Genomic DNA, 23,461 nt, shown 5'->3' with positions numbered 1-23,461 from the left:
GCACCAGTGGTAACCTACAAAATAGAAAACATATGGCGGGGTTTGTGACTGCTACCGGGTGACGTGAGCATGCAACAGCACAGTGGGGACACACAAGGGTAGAGGTGTTTATCTTGAAGTCGTCGAATCCACGCAGACACCATGAAGGTAAGTTTTTCAAACCCAGAGATCGTCTGCAGGTGAATCTGCTTCAAAGAGATATAAGAGAGGCAAGATGTTTTTCCCAGGAAGAGTGCAGATTTTACGAGTTAGGTGAGCTGTGTGCAACGAGACGTGCAGCTGTCATTATTTCACCTGCCAATAAAACAAGCTGCACGCCCATAAAAAACAAGTACAAGCGCGTGTCGCCTTCGATGGCAGCAGGGGGAGGGGAGAAAGGAGGGGGCCGGCGCGATTCCCTCACGGGAGCGAGGGGCTGTCGACCCGATACTAACCTTGACATAGAAAAACAAGACTGTCCACTGGTTTATATCGTACATACTAGTACTAAGAAGAAACATGCTGTACCAGACGGCACACTGTATTACTCTGTAGCAGATGGCATGCTGCACAACAAAAAACAGACAGCACACAATCTCGGGACAGTGTGAACTATGTTACAAGAATGATGGTGGGTGTGCTCAGGGCTTTAAGTGGGGAAAAACTGGGGGTGCTCTAAAAGGGGCGGTTCGCATGGTTTTAATCACAGTTAAGTTTCGCAGATAGCGAACCACATAAAGCATGGAATATCACAACTAAACAATGGTAATGTCACACATAAATAATCTGAAATTTGCCGGCTAGGAGTACATATGATCTGGCATTCAACTAAAAACGTTGGTGAACCTTCCTCTCTTACCCCTAACATCTCGTGACTTTTACCTGTCCCCCTCAGCAAACCGGCAGGTACAGAGTAGACGATGGTGAAAACAAGTAGTGAGCCAGAGAAAGCCACCAGTCGCATCGCGCACACGTGCACTCCTTACGAAAGGCGTCAACACTGCAGAGAAGTAATTGGGCTGCACCTGCGTAGTAATTAAACACCAGCCTCGTACCGCAGGTGCTCGTACTTCTGTCCTGCACAGATAACACACGACACTGCTCCGGTACAGACCTTGTAGAAGGTAGAGGGGAGCGCACGTGCGAATGTTAACCGGGTGAGCGCTGTAACCTTTGTACCGTTGGTTGTCTTTGACCACTGCGGACGGGTGATGCCATAATCCTCCAAAGTCTTCACAGAACTCACGCCCCCTCACCGGAGCAGGAAGGCGGGTGCCGGCAATGCCGGAACAGATTCGGGGGCGTTCCCGGCTTTTGGCTGACGTCGCGTGACGTAGCCAAAAGCCAAAAATTCTCGGGAACGCCCCCGAATCTGGTCCGGCATTGACGGACAGGCCCATCTTCCAATGGCTAGCCTCCATTTATGGAGCTAGCCAATGAAAGACGGAGGCCGTTCCTGTCTCCCGTATAGATCTCAAGAGGTTTTTGCCTGCGCAAAAAAGATGCGCAGAGCGCATCTTTTCGCGAGGCAAAACCTAAAAACTGCCTCATCAAAGTCATCCTGTGGATGCAATCAAACCATCTAAAATGCAATACAGATAAAACAGAGATACTTCGATTCTGCAAATCTAATCCTTTCTCCCCAACCCAATGGTGGCCGAATTCTGTGACCCCCACCTCCGCCACAGTAGAAGTTTCAAGAAACTTAGGAGTATAATTTGACACCTACCTCTTTTTCCACCATCAATCTCTTGCAGTGGCAGGAATGTGTTTCAACTTAATTATGTCTTTAAGAATTTATTTTGACTTTGTCCTACTAGCTGCCAGGAAAACAGTTGATTTTGTTCCCATCACTCCTAGACTGAACTATTGTAACAGTCTCTACGCAGGAGCTTAAACCAGTACTCCACAAACTCCAGATGGTGAAACACGCAGCAGATAGACTTGTGCTAAAACTCCCCAGTCGGAGTTCCATCTCTGCTGCTCTGAAAACCTTACACCGGTAACCTGTACACAAAGGGATCCTCTTTAAGATCCTTATACTAGTCTTTAGAGCATTTAGATTCACTGGACTGAAATACCTGACACCCAAAAAAATCTGAGATCCTCCCAATGCGAATCTTCTCAAGCTCTCTCTATTGAGACTAAAAATCTGAGGCAGCAAATCCTAATAAAAAAACTCTTGAAGCCCTGGCTTTTCCTGTCCGCTCATGCTCTCTGCCATTCCCTCATTTAGCTTTTTTTCCATCTTATCTCCCCTTTCTTCTGAATGTCACATTCAACCCTAGTAGCAAATTTTGTCAGTCATCTCTTCTCAATAAGTCGATTTTCATTAGGAAAAAGTATAGTACAGACCTGCCACATTACTGTCTACCAAGAAGAGAAATAGGAAGAAGGAGGACTAAAGCTGCAATTAAAGACACTGTTAAAAAGTTGCTGAACGTGCCTTTTCTCTGGAGTTCCATAAGACAGCCTGAAACATCTGCAACCTCTTTTTATCTACAGGGATGCTAAGAAGGGATCTTACATGGCCCATTGCCAACCCACTTGGCCCAAGGGCGTTGTCACATGAGAGGTTTGCTTTAAGTGGCCACTGCAATGGGCGAGAACCGGATGAACGCATGCTGCCAGATCACGTAAATCATCTGACTGGCCACCATCACAGACTCTAACTGACGGGTGGAAGTCTTTAAATAAAGAAATCTGTAAAGAAATACTTTGAGGCTACCACTGGCTGAAAATACGGACCTGAGTCTGATGCCCTTCACACTCGCAGATATATATGAGAATCTGCGTTTTGGCTCCCTTCCTGTCCTGAAGAAGACCCACCTTGACGCTTCTCACAAATCGCGCAACTTATGGGGTCGAAACGTCGACGCACCATATATGTCTGCACAATGCTCATGATCACAGTTTAACCTTTCAATGGATCCTGAAGCATATGTGAAAAAAATCATAAGGACAAACAGAAATTCCCCTTTTTCCTTTCTTGATTGCACGGTCATTTTTGTTATGTATATAGTGCACTGTCTATATCACTGATCACCACATGTCACTTTTTCACCCCAGTCACTTAAAAAAAATTGCATTCGAATTTGTGTATTGCGGCAGCCTTGAATATTTGATATTTCCCTAAATATATAATTGAAGCCTCACCTTGGTGTGTGTTATATTCATGCTACTCCTTCTCTTAAATCAGTGATATGTGTTACAGGTAAACTGTATGCTTCTTGGACTTTTAAAAGCAATTGAAAATCCCGACAGAACCAATTGTTTTGTTTAACACTTATACCCAGGTTCCGAGGGACACCGGGTCGCCCCATTATTATTTCTACTGCTGGAAGGTAAGCAGTTACTCCGTAGTTGAAATTTGAGGGACATTTAACCACATTTTCATGGTGGGTGTTGTCATTTTGTGCTGCTTTTAAGCATTTTTAGATCTTCCCATTGACATTAGCTTCTTTGTTCCTTACCGTGTCCTTTGGAATTACGCACAAAGCAGGTGGTAGACAGGCCTCGCCTGGGCAGCAGCCTGATTCCTCGAAGGGTGGAAGCAAGAGAGAGAGACATCTGTAAGAGGACAAAGAAGAAGGGGTGAAATGTCATGGTCTAGAACGTGGGAAGACAGGAAGGCAGAGGACAAGTCCTTCTCCAGCACATTATATCACATTATATCACCTTTTGTCAATAGAACGGGATTTCTTCAAGGCAATGAACCAGTTAAAACTAGCCTGTTAACTATGGATCTATTTGGTGTTTTATAAAAATAGGTATAAATTTGACTAAGAGGCTACTGGGTGGTCAATGGTAAAAACAAAGCAGTGTACAAAGAGGAAGTGAATTGCAGAACAAATAAAATGATATGCAAATATTATAAATAAAAAAAATAGAATACTTTAAAATATGAGAAAAGAAACAATTAAGTTGAATACACAGGGTAGGATAAATCTGAAAAAATAAGAAGGAATTGCTTGAGCTAACACTTCCAAAACAATGGGAATATATGAGGAAATATTTCACTTAAGTTTCATGTATCTGTGCCATTACAGAAAGGGACCAAATGAACTTCATGCGAATCTGCCCAAAAGCTGTAGTGCATTCTAAACTCTAGGACCGTATTATGGAAAGTGCGGCTGGGGTGTAACGGGCATATGCGCCTGCTCTACACGCTCTTTGGAGGGGAATATCACAAACATTACAAGAGTTTCATATCTGGCTAAATCAAAGAAACCCAAACATACAGTTCATTTTAACATTCAGCAAAGAGAAAATTAATTTCCTAGACTTGAGGATAAAATATGAGAATGGTTTGATTTTTACCTCATTATTCACGAAAGAAACAGACCGCAACACACTACTGCACTACTCAAGTTTCCACCAGAGAAATCTAAAAGATAATTTGCCATTCGGCCAATTTCTCAGAATATGGCGAAATTGCTGCAAGAATGGAAAGGGGCGACCACTCGGTCCCCCCGAACGTATGGTAGGGTGCCCTGACCCCCCCGGAAAACCATTTTGGGCGGGAGGCGTGTCTCGGCTGGTATGCCCGAAGCGGCGTAGCCCGGGCGCGCCTTTTCCCGCCCAAGAGGGGTTGTCCTAGACACCTACACCGTTGGCCACGCCCCGTAGGCGGATCGGAGGAGGGTACACGCCCTCCCGAGGAAGAATAAAAGAGCAACAATCTAAGGAAGCATCCTCTTGTTCCTGTGCTTGGAAGCTGCACCTCATCGTTGCACGTGAGCCCGAGACGGAACAAGGAGCCAATTTTGAAACTTGTAATTTTTGTGTTTCTCCTTTCAGTGATTCCGAAGCTTTGGATCCAGGACCTCGAGTCGGATAGCCGTGAACGATGCCTGGCAAGAAGGTCGGAAAGAAGGTGGGGACGGAGCAAATGCTTCGCATGCTGGTGAAAGACATGGCGAACATGAAGAAGCAGATGGCGGCAATGAATGGCACAGGTAGACCGAAGAAAGTCATCGGGCCAGCATTGCCGGGAGTAGTCCCTACCGGGAGAGGTAAAAGGGCCAGGAATAGGGCGGCAGGGGGGGAAGCCCCAGTTCCCGAGTCTCCTCCAGCAAGCCCGGTCAGTCCAGTGGAGGCCCCAGTTCCGAGCCCGAACGAGGGGCAGCCGATCCCTGTGGTAGTTACACCCGTTAACGAGGGGGATATGCCTCCCGAGCTGGCCGCCCAGTTGGCGGCGTGGTTAGGCAAGAGCAACGAGGGTGCTGGGGCACCGGGAGATACGGCCGAGGAGGCCAGGTTAATAATGAAGCAGTTGCGGCAATCGAGAGATGCTGCGAAGGCGCCTTGTCCTCTTGTTTCCCTGCAGAAACCCTCAGAACAACCGGCGTCGAGCGCGGGGAAGGCAGCAACAACAGATCCAGCTACTGGTTCGGGTAAGCAGCCATTGCCAATGGCGAGGGAGGGATCGTTACCCTCAAGGAGGGAAATGGTGGTTCAACATATCCCGATGGATGTGAAAGAAAGGATTTGGGCGGATAAATATGTGAACATGTTTTCGCTGTTGACCGATCACTATGAGATAGAGCATGTTAGAAATCAGAAGGAGTTGTTACATCCGAGTGTATGGCGTGCAAAAATGGCAGGTTTCAGGGTAGATGAAACGATCGCTAATTGGGCCAGAGCGTTTGGAATGTTCACTGCAATCATGGGGGAACGTAGGCCTGAAGTATTGTCGGGATTAGCCTGTTACCAGACACGGATAATGGAATTTTATGAATCGTATGAAGGTAATCAGTGGATGGGTTATGATAACAAATTGCGTAAGGCCAAGGAGCACGACTCATCCCTGACGTGGGATTGTTTCGACTCCATTTCCTGGCAGAAGCAGGTTATGCCGAACACGACGAGGTCGTCCTCCTTCGGCGGGAACGGGGCGGAGCCTTCCCGCCATTTTATGGCGGCGCCCTTTCGGGCGGGCGCCAACAGTGATCAGCACAGAAGGAATAACGAGAACTCGGGTAGAAAAGGGGTTTGTTGGAGCTTTAACAGGGGCAAATGCACTAGGCCACAAGGGACTTGCAAGTTTAGGCATGAGTGTGCAGGGTGCGGACAGTCGTCACACCCCGAGAGTTCGTGCAGAGCCAAGAATGGTGATACAGGAGGTAGAGAAGGGGCCAAACAGGTCTAACATCGACCAAAGGGCACCGTTACCTACTCCCGTTGATATCATGGCAATGATCCCTTGGCTGAACGAATACCCTGATCATGCCTCTGCCGGGGTGTTGCGAGACGGTTTCTCATATGGTTTCCGCATCCCGGTGGGGGATTTTCGGGGGGGGAGCACAGTGTAAGAACCAACTATCGGTCCAACAAAATTCGGCAGTGGTAAAGGCAAAGATTGCAAAGGAGGTGGCCCGAGGTCGGGTTGCGGGTCCATATGGAGACCCGCCGGTTGTTAACTTTGTTTGTTCACCGTTGGGAGTAGTCCCCAAAAAGGACCCGGGTGAGTTCAGGTTAATCCACAATTTGTCCGCTCCTAAGGGTCTTTCGGTGAACGATGCGATTGACCCGGGAGTCTGTTCGGTGCGGTATGCATCATTCGATGAGGCCGTCGCCATGTTGAATCGCTTGGGGCCCCGAGCGCTGATGGCTAAATCTGATATCGAGTCAGCGTTCCGGTTGCTCCCGGTACACCCACACGATCGGCATCTCTTAGGTTTTGTGTTCCAAGGACGCTACTACATGGATAAATGTATGCTGATGGGATGCTCCATCTCGTGTGCGTATTTTGAGAAGTTCAGTACTTTTTTGCAATGGGCGTTCACCAGAGCCACGGGCTTTACGCAAGTTATGCATTACCTTGATGATTTTCTGTTCCTGGGGGCAGCTGGGGACACTGAATGTACACAGGCTTTGAGGGAATTCTGTAATCTCGTGGAACGTTTTGGCGTGCCACTGGCACCAGGCAAAACGGTAGGGCCATCTACTTCACTCGAGTTTCTGGGAATTGAGCTCGATTCGGTAGAGGGGTGCTTCCGTTTGCCCAAGGAGAAGGTAATGAAATTTATAGCCTCACTTAAAGTATGCCTCAGCGAGAAAAAAGGAACTCTCCATCAGTTGCAGCAGGCTGTGGGTCAGCTTAACTTTGCCCTGAGAGTGATACCGATGGCTCGCCCCTTTTCCCGCTCTATCGCACAAGCCATGGTTGGCCTCAAAGAAGGTCACCACCGCACACGACTGTCAGCAGAGGTTCGCCAGGATATGCGCATATGGCTGGCATTTCTGGCGGATTTCAACGGTTGCGTTGTGTGGAACAAACCGCCAGCTTCCTCCGAGGAGCTGGGGTTGTGGACCGACTCGGCAGGGAGTGTGGGCTTTGGCGCCATCTTTGGTAATCAATGGTCGGCACGAACTTGGCCGACGTGGTGGCACGATAGTGGGCTCACAGGTAACATTGGGTTTCTTGAGCTGTTCCCCATTCTGGTGGCCTTGAAAACATGGCCAGAAGGGTTTCGTGATCGCACTGTGGTGTTCTGGTCTGATAATATGACAGTTGTTGAATGTATCAATAATCAGGCAGCACGCTGCAAATGGATTCTGAGATTACTGAAAGAAATTGTCCTGCTGTGTATGAGACTAAACGTCCACTTTAGGGCAAGACACGTGCCTGGGGTACTGAACCAGGCGGCTGATGCACTCTCTCGTTCCCACATGCAGGCCTTCCGGGGTTTTCTGCCCTCAGCAGACTTGGTGGCGGCACCATTCCCCGAAGCTCTCTGGTCTCTCGGTGCCCCGGATTACAAAACCTCGTGGGAGAGAGTCTAGCACCCAGGACAAGGAAGGCATATGAAGGGGCGTTCCGTTCCTATTGGGAATTTTTGGGTTCAGCTAGGAGGGAGTATTGGGGGCAGGAGGAGTATGTCCTGAAATTTCTGGTATCACTTCATCAGGCAGGCCGAACACTGGCAACAGCCAATAGGCACAGGGCCGCCATTGCCTTCATGGCGCAGGCTCATGGCATCCAGGACCCCACATCGTCCTTTCTCGTACGGAAGGCTCTGCGTGGGTGGCAACGCCTTGAGGGTCGTAGAGTGGATGAGAGGCACCCGATAGGTCTAGAAAGGTTGTCCCTGTTAATGTCCGTACTCCCTGCAACATGTTCATCTCAATCAGAGACAGTGCTGTTCCGGGCCGCTTTTGCATTAGCATTCCATGGGGCTATGCGGGTGAGCGAACTGGTAGCGAGGAATAAGCAGGATACGGGGGGAGGTCTGTGTCGAGAACACATCCAAATTAAGGGCGAGACGATGGTAGTCTCAATAGCCAGGTCCAAGACCGATCAGGGAGCGATCGGGGACTGTGTAGTAGTCCAGCGGATTCCGGGGTCTCCCATGTGCCCGGTAAAATGCGTGGAGGAGTATTTAGCGCAGAGGGCGGCATCATGGGGGGGAAGCTTGCTGAGGCACACCGACGCCACCCCACTGACTAGGTTTCAGTTCCAGCGGGTGCTGACAATGGCAATCGCAGCAGCGGGCTTGAACCCGAGCGATTTTGGGACCCATTCCTTCCGGATAGGGGCTGCTACAGAGGCTACAGCCAGGGGTCTGAGTGTTGAAAAGGTGAAACAGTTGGGGCGTTGGTCCTCGAATTGTTATAAAAGGTATGTGCGGTTGCACATGTTGTGAAGCTAATGTCATGCACTCACGCTTCTTGTTTTCTGTTTGGTTTACAGTTTCGCGAGCAGGCTTTGCGGGGCGGACTGTGCAGTTGACCCGACACCTGGGGACCAGCGGTCAAAGATCACCGGCTGAGGGAAGAGTGGTGTGGGTCGTTGGCCACTCATACGTGAGGCGAGCCGCGGACGTATTCAAAGCAGGTGACATGATTCACGTGGCTGGGGAATACGGGTGCAGGGTGACCTTCCACGGAAGGGGCGGACTCTGTATTGACCAGTTTCAAACTTTTATGGAGGGACTACTAGGGCGGACTAGGTCACCGCCGTCTGTAATCATAGTACATCTCGGGGGCAATGATTTGGTCACCATTGGTCGACGAGTACTTCTCGAGTCAATTTTATCCACAGTGAGTTGGTTAGCGAGAAGGGTTCCGGGGTGCACGATTGCATGGTCACACATGATTCCTAGAAAGGTGTGGCGGTGGGCCCTCTCTGTGTCAGCTTTGAATCAGTCGGTAAAGAAAGTTAATAACAAACTTAGTAGGTTGTTTCGTTCAGGCCAGTTGCATTGTATTCCACATGGATGTATTCGAGGGGATCATATGTATCTTGAAGATGGGGTCCATTTGTCCCGGGAGGGGAATGTCTTACTCATAGGAGACTTCTTAGCTTGGTTAAAGAGTATGTGTAGCCATGACCTTTAGTAGGAGTTTGTGGGGGGTCCGGATAGCCGGTCAACTATCCGGCCTGTGGCGGTAAGGTCATGATCGGTGAGCAGTAATTGGAAGATCCCTAGAGGTGGGGCGCCACCCATTATGGATGGGAGCGCCCGGGGGGGGGGCGGCCATTGGCCCCTCACACGGGGAGGCGGTATCCCTCTAAGGATGGGGCCGCCGAAAAAGGGAAGGCAGTCATAGGCCCCTCCCAGGGGAGGAGGGGCTACGGGCCCCTCCTGGGAATTTCCCGGGGCCAGGACATCCGCGACGGCGGATGTTGTAAGCAGTGTGGGGTGGGAGGGGGTCTACGCTACCTTCTAGACACCTCACACGAGTCCTCGGACGACCACTAAGATGGCGTCGAGTAAATATGGGGCCCCCGTTAAGACAAGGGAAATTGGAAGTTGGCACAGAGGTACAGTCCTCTGTGCGCCCGCCCCTTACAAGTAAGGGGGGAGTTCTGGTATTAGGGATCTGACACCGGTTATGACCTTGCTGTTGGCCCGTAATGTTAGGATGTACAATTTAATTTTGAGTATATGCATTTGCAGGATGTTTAGAATCGGCTAGGAGAACCTTTGTATTAGAGATGTGTTAAGGTTAGCCAATAAACATCGTAATGTGAAAATGAAATTGTACATGATATGAAACTGTTATTTTAATGTTTTAATTTTTGTTTCATATTTTAATAAATACGGCCGGGAGGGTAACTCCCTCCCGCCTTCCAAAAGTCAAGAACTGTGTCCGTCTCCCCATCCTTGGGGATCGTGTTGGGAGGGGGTGACGGGTATCCCGGCCATAGGAGTATTACTTTTCAAGTGCTTCGATCCTAATGGAAAAATTGATTGCACGCAACTACCCCAGAAAATTGACAAAAAGGGCTATGAAGAGAGCCTGGTTCACACCAAGAGAATCTTTGTTAACACCAAAAGAGAAGAGCAAGGAGATGCCATTGGTATGTGTGACCACCTTCTCAGGCTCTACGAATGAGGTCAAAAAAATCATTAGGCGCAATTGACAATGTGTTAAAGGACTTAACGAATTCAAATAATTGCTGATATTTGCACTCAAAAAGAACAAAAGTATTAAAGAACAACTCATTAGGGCAAATACTATGAAGAACAAAATCAAGCTTCCCTTCAATCGATGCTATCTCTGCCGCCAGTAAAAGGCCACCACCGATGTGGAAATTGTGTATCCTGCAGTACCACGGTGGAAGGCACAGAGTTTGTGTATGGAAATAAGAACATCAAGCATGAGGAATTCACAAATTGTAATACCTCAAACGTGGTATACTGTGTCATCTGTCCAAGCGGCCTGGCATATGTTGGAAAAACCACCCAACAAGTGAAAACGCGAATAACTCAACATAAATCACGTATAAAATGCCAAGTACTAACAGCACCAATGGTAAAACACTGTTTGGATTTGAACCACAAACCACAACAAATAAAATGGACAGTTTAAAAAAAAATTAAAGATGGTGATCGAACGAACTTACTAACCAACTATGAAGCAAAGCTGTTATTGCAATTGGGTACGACACAAAACGGTATGAATGAACTTTCGGAATTATTGCATTGCTTTTAACAAAACCACTGGCCAGCAGCTCCAAGCCATCATAAAGAACATGTCAGTCAATGGCAGCAAAGACACATCTTAGGAACTTTACCCGATGAGGTACATGTCAGCCACCATAAAAAAGGACTATTTAACAAATCCTCCCTCCAACTGCAAATTATCAAATGATTATGCGCTATGACTGCATGACCAAACCGTTACAAACGTGACCATGCAATTTTCTTGGATTTTACACGGAAGTTCTAGCATTTTGAAAATGTTGCAATTTTGGACACATTCAATGGTTATGGCCGTGTCATGAAGAACAGCCATCCACCGCCAATAATTAGAAATTTTGTGCCACATTGAAACAAGCTAGAATATGGATACGAAAACCTAATGTATACATTTAATATGAGCAATGCTGAAAACGTGAACTACAAAATATGGATTCTAGAGTCAAGAGCACCCACCAGTGCACATCCAGTGTACCTATACATGAATTATGATCTCAAATAACACAATCATTTTCAAAAAAGACGATCACCAAGACAACTGACAATGAACAGGAAATCAGGCACACACTGGGAACATTACGTCAATGGCAGGCGCAGCACTCAGCGAATCAGCTACAAACTGTCGGGCTGTACAATCGACATGTGACTAACCCGGAAACTGAGAGCTTCGAGGAGAAATTCGTTAAGAGCGTTCTCTCGCCGAACGAAAAGAAGCCGAAAATCCAGTGGATAAAGAAAGAATTGAGAAGGTATGAGTGGGAATGCCTCAACGTACTATAAATGCATGTACAAGATGGAATGGGAGATGCCGTAGTCACCGGGCACCAAGTTAATTTTGCCATTTCACCACATGTCGCACTGCATGTCCTGGCAACAATAGCGTGGTCACTGTCAAGGACGCGGCATATACATAATCCATACGCCTGATCAAAACCTCGAGCAATTCTATATCACCCTTTGTGCTCTTACGTTACAGTGAGAAACTATGCACCCATTAGCTGCATGAGGACAAGAACATGAAAACACCAAAGATAAGTTTAAATTCATTTGAGCTGAATAGTAAGCCCGAATAACACGGGGACGCTGCACTAGAAACACTAACATACACAGAGTGCATGCCTGAACCTGGAGACTAGTAGGCACAAACATCTAATGAATATCCATCCAAAACTCTGCTAGCACCAGCCTGGGCACTCAAGAGCACAAACTCTAATAAGCTAAAAATTGCTCAGATTTGGAGATGATAAGAAATCTGAGAATGTATACCTTTACTCACAGATAACAGAAAAGACAGAAGATATAACTTCCTATAAGCCGTGAAGAATTTGACATGAAAAGTTCCATTTAGTTGTCCCTGGCCATTAGGTATGAATTTTGAAGTACATTGAGATCATGTGACTCAACATCAGATTCACACGGCATTTGGCAAAATACAAAACCTTTTCTCTCCCCCCCCTTTTTCATTTTTTCCATTAGATCACTGAGTCCTACACTCACAACCCCAGCCCTGAGGAAGACCTTCTCAGAAATCCTCTTGGTCCCTTGCACGAAGGTCGAAACGCGTTGGCACCAACACCACAACTCACAATTTTTCTTTTTTTCACTTGACTCTGAGTATTACCTTATAAGTTTAGAAAGCTCAAGTGACAAGTATGTTTAGCGGTGATAAGATGGTCTAAACATTAGCAAAGCTTTTGAAAATCACTCTGAGCACAGTTTTAGGTTTAGGACCACTTAGTTAAACAGTATTGAGGATAATTTTGTTTCAGTGTATCCCGATACAGCAGCAAAACAAAGTAGGACGTATGAACTTTATGAGTTCCTAGTAGGAAGAATTTTGATATATGTTTTGCACTGTTTTTTTTATATTTGTTATTTGTGTAACCTTCATGAGAAATGGATGTATAGGACATTATGTAGCAAATCAAGAAGTATTGTAACATGATTTGTATACTTTTTTTTTAATAATTCTGAGAAAATAAAGTAAAGTACATCCTTTGAAAAGGAATACATCATTTTTTTATGTGTTGTGTTGTTGACCATCGCCACATAAGCAGAGATGTAGACGATGTCTATCTACCATTGTTAAATTGGAAAAAACATTGTGTTCATTTATAGAAATTGACGTAGGTAACACATTTAAGCCAAGGTCTTGAAAGGTGTATCTAAATTCATGGTCCCAGAGGCATATTCACATGTACACTGCGCACTCTCAGGGCACTTTAGTACTACAGAAAGGGATGCGGACACTAGAGCGGTCCTTTCTGTAATACAGACAGCGCAGGCGCCTATATATCGTTATCGCCAATGGGTGTTCCCCCATTTGCATGAGGGTATGGCCCCATGCAAATGAGGAAATCCCATTGCCTCTGTGCCCGGGCCCTGCTATAGACACAGCGCAGAGGCAAAGAAGCTGTTGGGAAGTGCGCTGAAAGGACAGGGACACATAGGACGCACAAGGAAAGTGCACCCTGAGTGTAAGAGGGCTCCTAGTCTCCAACCCCCCCCCCCCCCCCCCCCAGGCTTGGAAAGGCATGTAAAGGCTATACATATTTTGCAAAACAGAAGTACTAAAAGTAGAACTCACTCCTAGCAAGAATAAGAAACAGAGCTCTGTAAATACTTGGCTGTTTTCTATTCTCATTCTTCTCCAGCAAAATTGACAAACTGAAGTCTGGCCTCTCCAGTAAATTTACCTCACTGCTTATCTTTAAATCCCAAAGTATTCAACAAATGGGAGTCATTTCAAAAGATGAAGACCTCTTCAAAATAATAAAAGAATTGTGACCTACCCCATAGTTAATTGAGAGACGCGATTCCAGCCAAGATAATGAATGAGAACTTCAATATATTTGCATCAATCTGGCTCGCATTCATTTAAAAAAAAAATTATGTAGTTTTATATAGTACAAACTTGACCCGAAGGTATCGGATATCAGAGCGCTTTACACGAGAACCAGTTGCGTTACATGAGGGCACATTCATTTTTGTATGACACGGAGAGATTAAGTGATTTGCCCAGAATCACAGGATGTTGTGTGTCCTTGCCGAGACTCGAACCCAGTTCACCAGATTTGAGGTCGACCGCCCTAGACGTTAGGTCAATTCCTCTCCCCAATTAACGCATCACTATCGCAAGGTATGTTCCCCAACAACCCATACTTAAGAAACCCAGGCATGTTTTCCAACACCAATACTCAAGCAATCTAGTGCTAACCCCGAAAACCTCATAACTTTTAGACTCATCAGCAACCTCCTATGGCTAGGTAAGGCCATTGAAAAATGTGCTCCACTGGGACTAAACAGACACATTAACCACAATGACTTATTCTTCAGTAGTCAGTCGGTATTCAGAGAATGCTAAAACACCGAAATGGCCGCCTTGAAAATTCTAGATAACTTGTACTGTATCATCGACGAAGGTGAGGTATGCCATCTAGTCTGCCAGTATCTATCAGCGGCCTTTGACACAGTGGACCACGCCCTCCTATTAAAGACCTGGAAGCATAGAACGGGCCTCAGAAGAACTGTACTAAGCTGGTTCTGCTCTTTCCTAAATGGCGGTCCCCAACTCATGAAATTGGAGAATTAAACTTCAGCATTGGAACGTATGACCTGTGGAAACCCACAGGGCTCCACACTCTACACAATTCTGTTGAATATCTATGTGCAACCTGTTTGAAATGATGGCCTGATTTGTAGGAGTGCATGGCATTGCTCCAAAAACCAGAGATCAAAAAAAAGAGTGTGGGGAAGATAAATGATCTGCGCTAGTATTACCAATACTTTAACTCAGTCATATTGCGTGATCCTGGGCAAATCATCTTACTTTCTGTGTGCCTGAGTTTCCCCATTTTCCATAACTGAAAACAGGTAGAAACAAGCTATTTATGAATTTTTATCAACATACTAGAAAATCAGGCATTTTCAATTACTCGATCATTAGAGTCAGATTGCTCTCGGATGAGCTATAAGAACCCAATCCTGTCCTTGAAAAGGACCAGAGGATGAAGGCTCGGTGCAACAGCTCAAATTCACTCAGCGTAGCCCTGGACATATACTAACTAAATCAAGAAATGTAAACAGTGGGGGGGAGCACAGTGATTGCACACACAAGCCCATCAGCTGCATTCTGGTAGATTTAGTCCTCAATTGTGTTCATCCTTACAATTAATTGTTTGCCACCCAGTGCTGGCCAAACAATACTTAATTAATTGTGAGTAGGAACACTACTGAAGATTGGAACTACCTCACCCATTGTTTACATTTCCTTTGTTGGGATGACGAGCCCTGGGGATGCACCTATGAGCTTGGATGGGCACAGGACCGGATGTATTGAAAGTAGTTTGCCAAACACTCCGAAACAAAGTGATTGCTCCTTACTGATGAATGCCAACTATCACGAAGCACATGATCAAGGAAATCCAGCACTTGCCAAGGCTCGGTGACAAGTACTTGATTCATTGTGCGCAGAAACGCTATTGAGCCACTGCATCTGGCATAATGCATTATGTGGACCTTACAGACAGGCACTGTGCTCTCATACCTCACTGTTTACATTTTCTGAAGGATGTTGGGTTGACAAATCCTGGCGATGCTTGGAGTGATATGGAACCCGATATACTGAAAGCGGTTTGCCAATGGATTGCTCCTTGCTGATGAGTGCCAGCTACAATAAATCCTGTGTCCAAGGATATTCAGCACTTGTGCCAACGCTGGATGGCCAACACTTGAATAATCATGAGTAGAAACACAGAGGGCTGCCTCAAATATAACACCTTGGGTGGACTGGTACAGGTTGGCAGGTGGCGTGATCCACATCCCACTGTTTGTTATCTAAATCTGTGATGTGACCCTGCCTGCCAACCCCACCGTGTGGGTGAACTATATGGTGCACTGCCCGAGGTGGTGCTATGGCCATCGAGTCCTGTAACGGGACATACCCTAGAACAGCAGAGCCTCCTTCACTGCATGGGGCACACTCCGCACAGTCGGAAGCTCCCATATTTTAATCCCCAAAGGGATCTTCAACTATACACTGGATATTGCAGAAGAGACCAAGCAGCTCCTTCAGTAATTTCAAGCAGCCTGTGAATGACAGAAACGGCAGAAAATTCGGAGATTCTGCCATTTTTCATAAGTATCTGCTCCCCACCCACCTCCCCCCACCACAAAGTTTATATTCTAGGGTCTAAGGGTCCGAAAGAGTGGTAAGTTTGCTGGCAAACGTACATTTTCGCATGCCTGAGCAAACAAGCGCACGCTCAGCTCGCTCTAATACTTGTCGTGTGACGACACTCATAAGGCACAGAGCGAATTGCCACTTTCTGGAGCAAGACTGATGCCCATGGGCACGGTTTGAAAGAAAACAGGCACTGCTCTGGACTATTTCCGGGCATAGTTCTGCCTACTGGCCCCCTACACCGACTTAAGACTCCAAATTCACAAAAGCACCTGGGATGGGCGAGTGCCTATTTGTGTGCTATAAACACGCACGAGACACCGAACAAGAGAATCTAGGAAGTGAACTTAGTTCTAGCTGGAAGAGTCATGGGCGCTTTAAGAGGTCATGCATGTCAGACCTCTGGGCCGCCCCTAAAAATGCTCATGTGAACACTCGTCACTGCTCGAATTTCCTCGGGCGATAACCGGGCGTTCGCAGGCACGGACACGTAGCTGTGCTAGCCATTTAAAGACTGCGTCATAAATAATTAGTCTGTTATTAAGTGAGCAAAGGGGACCTGCGTTTGCAAACTTTTAGGTTCGGTCTGTCTCCAAAAAATCTTTAAAAGCTCATCTTTTTACGCAGATTCATTTAGCCTATGTCTTACACGAAAGAACTATATTTAAGTAACCCCAACTTTGAAGTTTTATCTGAGTTTGTCTAGCTGAAAGGTAAACCCTCTTTGCTTAGAGGGTGCACTCCGATGTCTATTGCGAAACCTGTTTTTTTCTCAATACAACTCAAAAGCACTTCAGAGCTCTTCCTTGTCACCTTCTTAATGAGGAGAAGCCAAGCCAGGTTAAAGCGCATCAAGCTGGGTGCATTAGCCATCCATCTTGGATTGAAACATCTGAGAGCAGCTAGTGTGTGAGAGGCGCCCCACCAACTCTGAAGAATATATTAATGTAAGAATGAGAGTAAACATCTTTCTTCCGACAAGATGCATACCTGTATCAACCACGGTAGGATGACACAAGAAAATGTGGCCTTCCCCATCTCCTGAGGAAGAGGGGGAGGTGGGTTACCCGTCACAGTAAGGAAGCTACTCCCTGAACCAACCCTGAGGAATTCCAATGATAAGGCTTCCGCCCTCAAACCCCAAAACAGAAACAATCTGTGGAGGAGACATGGCGGGTAGGGGAGGAACAGAGAGGCACATTACATCTGCATCGCAGAGCCCTTGCAGCCCTTGGCACAGGAGTAAAACTAGATGAGACTAAGGGAGGACCTAGGCCAGTTAACCAACCTCCAACTGGCACAGTCAAGGAACAGGAGTCCTATGCCTGAAGTGCCACAGTACGCACTTCAAGGAAAAGCCGTCCATTAGGACTAGAAAGGTTCCATCCATTCTGGTCAATAAAGTAATCAAACGCATTGGAAGAGAACAAGCAAGGTCTGCAAAGCAGAATTCATTCACTGCACATCCCAAAGCAAACAACTGAAACAAAGAAAGAAAGGAAATATAGTTAGGTGTAGGGCAGCATCCAACTTCCAGGCAGAGTCAACCTGAGGGAAGCAGATAAACAACATCTAGGTGAAGGGTCGGGTCCCTCAGGAAAAGGCTAAAAGATTTTGTTAACGACCTGACAAGGAAAGTAGGACTCGGTGTGGTGGAGCTTACGGTGAGTATTTGAAGCATTACCTCCTCGTCATACCTCCCCGTTACAGTCCTTACATAAATGAGCGACAGCTACTCCCGGCAGAAAAAAGCGAAGTATCAACTTGTCACCATCTTGTAGGACTGGCTAGGAATGCACAAATTCACGGCTTTCAAATTCAACGCAGAACTATAATCACCATTTGGCTTTCCTATCACAAAAAGGATGAAGTAAGCCCCCTTTCCCTGTTGTATCACAGGAACCCTCACAATGGCCCCCTTGTGCAACAGGTTCTGAACCCTGTCCAACAGAGCCCGACCCTTCACCAAGTTCACCCTTCACAACTTAGAACCGGGGTAGAATGGAAAACTTCCAAGGGAGGCTCCCCAAACCCTATGTAATACCCCAGTCTATAATCTGCAGGACCCACTGATCCTTGACAAATTCCTCCCAGACCAGCAATAAGTTCCTGAGGCGACCCCCACCAAGCCCTCCCCCAAAAAATAGGGTAGTCATGATTTAGTTTGACTTGTTGAAACTGAAAATCCCTGCTGGCCCTGGGACTTATGGAAGGAAGGGACACACGAAAGGGCTGAGCGGCCATCTTAGACTGTAATGACTGCTGGGAGGAGCTGCTCCTCCCCACAGACATCCCAAGATGAAAACTACCCTGCTCCCATCCTAACCCACCAGGCCACGCCCACATCCTGAGGACCAGAACCCCTGACCTTACCTTCCAACATCCTGCACCACAAAGCACAAGAAGCCGAAAACAGGGAGAGAGGGATGGGAACCAGGACTGTGACGGGGAGCTCTACGACTCGGGGTGAATATTACCAGCAAGTAAACGGTCTTTCTCCCATCCATCTTCTCTCATCTTCACTGGAGCGTTAGAAAGTACAAGGCTCCGTTACACCAACTCTCTATGTGTTGGGCCTTTCTTATAGTTCCTTAACGGTTATTGTAGCCAATAAAACTGCTGCTGAAACCCCTGTGTTACCACACAGGTTTCAGGGACTATTCATTTACCTTTAAAATTGCACAAAAGTCCACAATCTACACAAGAAAAGATGCAACAAATAAGTACAAATTTTGTGCATGTGTCCGTAATGAAGTGTAAAGCACACATAAACCTATCGCTCATTAGTGTACCAGGTGCAGGTGCACTGAGTCTCAAGGGATGGAAGGCCCTCTGAACCTAAATTATGTCTGCCTCTTAGGGGTTTCGGGGCCCTTTTTTCCTTGATTGCATTAGCGGTTATGTCACTTTTTCTATGCCCGGGTACGCCCACTTAAATCCCCATAGGCAAAAAGAAGAGGGAGTCTTGACTCTTCCATCCAAGCATCTATCCAGTCAACCTTTCATCCTTCCATCTACCCACTGATATCCACCATTTCACCTTTACATTCTGTCATCCATTAATTCTTTCATTCATTATTCAGTCTTTCACCATTCTGTCTGTCTATCCATCCATCTGTTCGGCCATCCATATCCAAGCCTATCCATCTCCAAACCTATCTATCAAACCCATCATTCCATTCATCCATCCTTTCAGTCATTCATCCCAATCCACCCTTTCAGCCATCTATCCCTATATCCACACTTTCACTCATCCATCTATCCTTTTGCTCATCCATCCATCTACTCTTTCCCTCCATCCATCCTTCCTTTCACTCATCCATCCATCTACCCTTTCACTGAACCATCCATCCAGCCTTTACTTCATCCATCTCTCCTTTCACTCATCCATCCATCCTTTCACTCACCCATCCAAAATTTCACTCATCAATGCACCCTTTCATCTATCGATCCATCCACTCATTAATCCATCCATTCACCCATGTACACATCCATTCATCCACCCATCAACCCTTTCACTCATCCACCCATACAGTCATCCAGCCACCTTTTTACTCAGGTATCCATCCACCCTTTCTCTCAGCCATGCTTACATCCATCCTTTCACTTATGCATAAAGCCAGTCCCCATTAACCCTTTCACTCACCCACCCATCCACTTTTTCAGTCACACATCCATCCCCATCCTTCTTTTCACTCATTCACGCATCCACCCACCCTTTCACGTTAATTATGAACCTTTGTATTTCAGAGCTGCAGGCAGAAGAGCCCCATCTAGAACCCCTCCTTCATGTAGATGCTAAAGCAGGGGGTCACGACGCCCCTGCTTAACATAAAAAAACATAAAGACACCAAGAATAATGGAGGGGATGGAGCAAAAAAAGACCTTTCACTAAACAAGCACTGAAATGTGCAGACGTCTTTGGCAGAAACTGAAAAGGGGACTTTGTTAATTGCTGTGTAAATTTATGAACTTGAATACCAAGAGCGAAACAGAAATGCAAATATAGTAGAGTCGTGTTTTTCATTATCGCCCTCTATTGCTAAATAACGTCGCTGTTTTAGCGGCGTATTAGCATGGTTTTGCTAACAGGCGATGTACAATCCAGCGATAGACTGCGATAATCATCATTAGCATGTGGAATCCAGCGATGATTTCACAGCACTAATGAAAAGCTTGTTAATAGGGAAGTGTGGAATTAACCTGACAATCCACCTCCCATACAAAACATGCTTAGGTCAAGTTTTTACCAGGCGTAAGAATCCGGCGATAACCGCGGTTACCGCTGCTTTTTTTATGGCCCCGCGGTTCCGGAGCTGCGTTGTGATGTTGCGTTTGCGAGTTATTACATGTTGTTTTTCGTAGGACCGCCTATTTTGCATCTCATTCGCGATGTATATCGCTAACATAAGAAGCGTTACAAAAACAGCACCTAAAATGCACTAATGCATGTTAGCTACGCCTTGATAATTGTGCGATAGGAAAATTGCCGATTTTCCGAGGATAAGTGCTGGAAATGTGGCGATACAACTGTTGATAATATGCCCCAAAGTTTCTGTCCTTCCTCCCTCTGAAACGATATGTTTAACAACGAGTTCTCTCGTCATCTACCTCTATGATCACCTGAATTCCCCTTCCACGTAAGATAAGACCCTGAATAATATTTGTAAACGTAGGGCAAGAGCTCAAAAACATCTTACATTTGCCCATGCAGTATACCCTGAAAAGGGCATAAGCATTTTTGCAGTCTCGCACCATATAAGTATTCTAAATAAGCATAAAGCATACATCTGGGACACACGTGTCAGCCTCTTTAAAATGTGTGCCTCCGTTTTCATGTTAATGGATTTAAAGCGACATTACCTCTGCATTATCAATTTACTATCATTGCCCTTTTCTAGAGGCTTCAAAATATTGATTAACTAACCATCTACAGATATTGATCTCATTAAGGAACAACAATAAAGCCTTTTCCTGTTGGCTATTTTACCTCCTCGGCTAAGTGCATTGACACAAAGTGTGAAGCATCCCGAAAATAAGCAACAAAAAGAAATATTCCGCTTTTTCTCTTTTTCCCCTCCCTTCCTTTTAATTCCTTCCCTTCGTCTCCAGTTTTTGGTTCTCCTTGTAGTTCTCAATTTATTTTGTCCTCTCCTTTATTCTTTATGAATTGTTTCTCTTGTTAATCTCTTTTGTTTTCCGCTCCCTCCCCTTCGTCTCTTCTTTCTAGTCTACTCGGTTTGCAGTCTTTGTTTTTTAGCTCAAAGAGCAGCGCTCCTTACCTTGTTGTGCGCCTGTCAGCTCCGGACAATGTACGTGACTGAGCGGCTGTGGTGTATGGTGATAAATGAAGTGAAACCACAAAAGGCAGGTGCGCCTCGCGCGCTGGTCCGGCCCACTGACAGGAAGCGATACTATACATGGTGCATGCCACAGTAACATGGTAACGTAGTAACGTGTCATGGGTTTGGCGTCTGTCGCTCTCCCACAGCCTAGTTCAGCTGCTCGAGACCTTTTACTGCAAACTGCCACTACCGTGCACCCCAAATTTGTGGAGGCAGATTTTTCACACCCGATAAGATTTTTTTCTAAAATAACATGTTAGGTTTCACATAAAACATAAAAAACAATTCGTTTACATGCCGTGACTTTATATCTATTGTTTTTAATTAGATTTGCCTTCCCTGTTGCGGGGCGCCGAAGCGCGCCTTCGACAGGTACAACGCTACATCTTGTGGGGTGCCGGGTAAGTAGAGTGTTGTGTTTTTGTGATCCTATTTGGGATGCATTTTGGTACGGTGCGGGTGTGACTGGAGAGGTGACCTCGTCTTGCAGAGAGAATCGGAAGTGTACGAGATAGGTGCGGGAAACAGAAGTGCAACTAGCCGATGATGGTCATAATTGATATTTTTTTGAGTTTATTCGCTAGATTAAACAACTATTCTACACAAACGCCCGCAGACTCCAGGCATAAGCGGAAGGAGAATCATATCTACTGTGTATATAGCTGCTTCTTGTGATATAGATTAAAGGTTTGAGAGAAATTATATTCTAGACATGGCTAATCGCAATCATCACGAGATGACAGTAACATCAGTGATGGAAAACAGCCTTTCTGTAGACGTTTATTCCAAAACATGAACATTTTCAAGAAAAAGGCTGTATTGAAATTAATAACTACATTAAAGGCACAAAGACTGGCAAACTACTTTGCAGGTGGTCTGCACTAATCTGCAACAGGTGCTTTTTAGCACCCACTGCGTTTTACGGTGATCAATTTTGTGATGCAACAGCGTTTATCAAGGTTCTTCTTTGGTCCACCAGAAACAATACCGGTATTGATTTTTGGTGCTACAAAACAACACCGACTACCACAAAAGGAAATGGAGAAAAAAAGACTACAAAAAACAAATAATAATAATTGTGAGGATATTTTTGATGTCCTGTTGGGGGGAGATGGATCAGGCAAGTGATGACCATGAACTGCAGATATCAGACCCTAATAATCGCACACAAAGAGAGGACAATTACTCCCTGCAGTCATTAAAGTGCAATGCTTCCGCAACACAGCCTAAGGCCCGAAGGCACCCTTTGCCAAGAGATGGCAGTCAAGCAGTAGAGGACAGACCAGTCCTACAGAGAATACATTAAATACCGCCAACATTCTGTGCCACTGGAAGATTGTGGGACGGCACTTACACCCCCATGAGTGTTTTATTTGCTGCTTGATGGCACCAGGAAAAGGGTGAGGAGTGGATACTTGGAAACCACTAATTAATCATGGAAGCAGGGGTCCACAAAACCAGATGTTTTTTGGAAGGTCCTGTATAAGCCCTGTGTAGCCGCAGCCTGTACAGGTAAGAGCGGTGGGACAGTGGGGCCGGGTTGGGGAGGGAGGATTTCGACAGACGACAACAAGGGAAAATTAATTATTTATTTAATTTTCCCTCTTGATCATCTGTTGGATCTCCCCCCCCCAAGCAACCAGGTCCCACTGCTCTTACCTGCAGGGGCAGTGGCTGGCCCTGTGGCAAAACCTTGAGCTGGACAAGCCTACTTATGTTTCATCTACATTGGGTAACCTCTGCACCTTATCCCTGTATTCCAGACATGAAAGAGTTTCAAAGCCCAAACTTTCAGAACTTGTAGCAATATTTCTAAATCTTGTGTCCTGGTGCTCCAAATCTTTCCACAGTTTCAAGAACTGTTCATTAAATATCCCTGCCATAGGATCAAGTGGAAGAAAAGTCTTTCCCACTTTTAGCCAGAACCACTACCGAAAACCCAGCTCCAACTGGTCTTGCTGACTTTCTTGTCTGAAGCTATAGCTGACTATGTTTATTGGATTTCCCCGAGTTGCTTCTTAGGG

The 23,461-nt window shown here is 46.0% G+C and overlaps 1 protein-coding gene across 1 annotated transcript in view; it reads right to left on the bottom strand.

Annotated features, from left to right (window-relative positions):
• Window positions 1–21,488, bottom strand: part of LOC147722749 (cytochrome c oxidase subunit 4 isoform 1, mitochondrial-like) — a 370,649-nt gene extending 349,161 nt beyond the window's left edge. Inside the window, exons 1-2 of the mRNA XM_086966886.1 lie at window positions 21,375–21,488; window positions 3,453–3,549 (exon numbers count right to left, since the gene is read on the bottom strand). Of these exons, the coding sequence (XP_086823012.1) occupies window positions 3,453–3,549 (97 nt within the window). The 5' untranslated portion in view covers window positions 21,375–21,488. The remainder of the gene's footprint in view (window positions 1–3,452; window positions 3,550–21,374) is intronic.
• Window positions 21,489–23,461: the final 1,973 nt, after the last annotated feature.

The sequence above is a fragment of the Lissotriton vulgaris genome, chromosome 4_1 (assembly GCF_964263255.1).
Source record: "Lissotriton vulgaris chromosome 4_1, aLisVul1.2, whole genome shotgun sequence".
Classification (NCBI taxonomy): domain Eukaryota; kingdom Metazoa; phylum Chordata; class Amphibia; order Caudata; family Salamandridae; genus Lissotriton; species Lissotriton vulgaris.
Note: the sequence above shows the minus strand (reverse complement) of the source record. Positions and strands in the feature narration are given on the sequence as shown.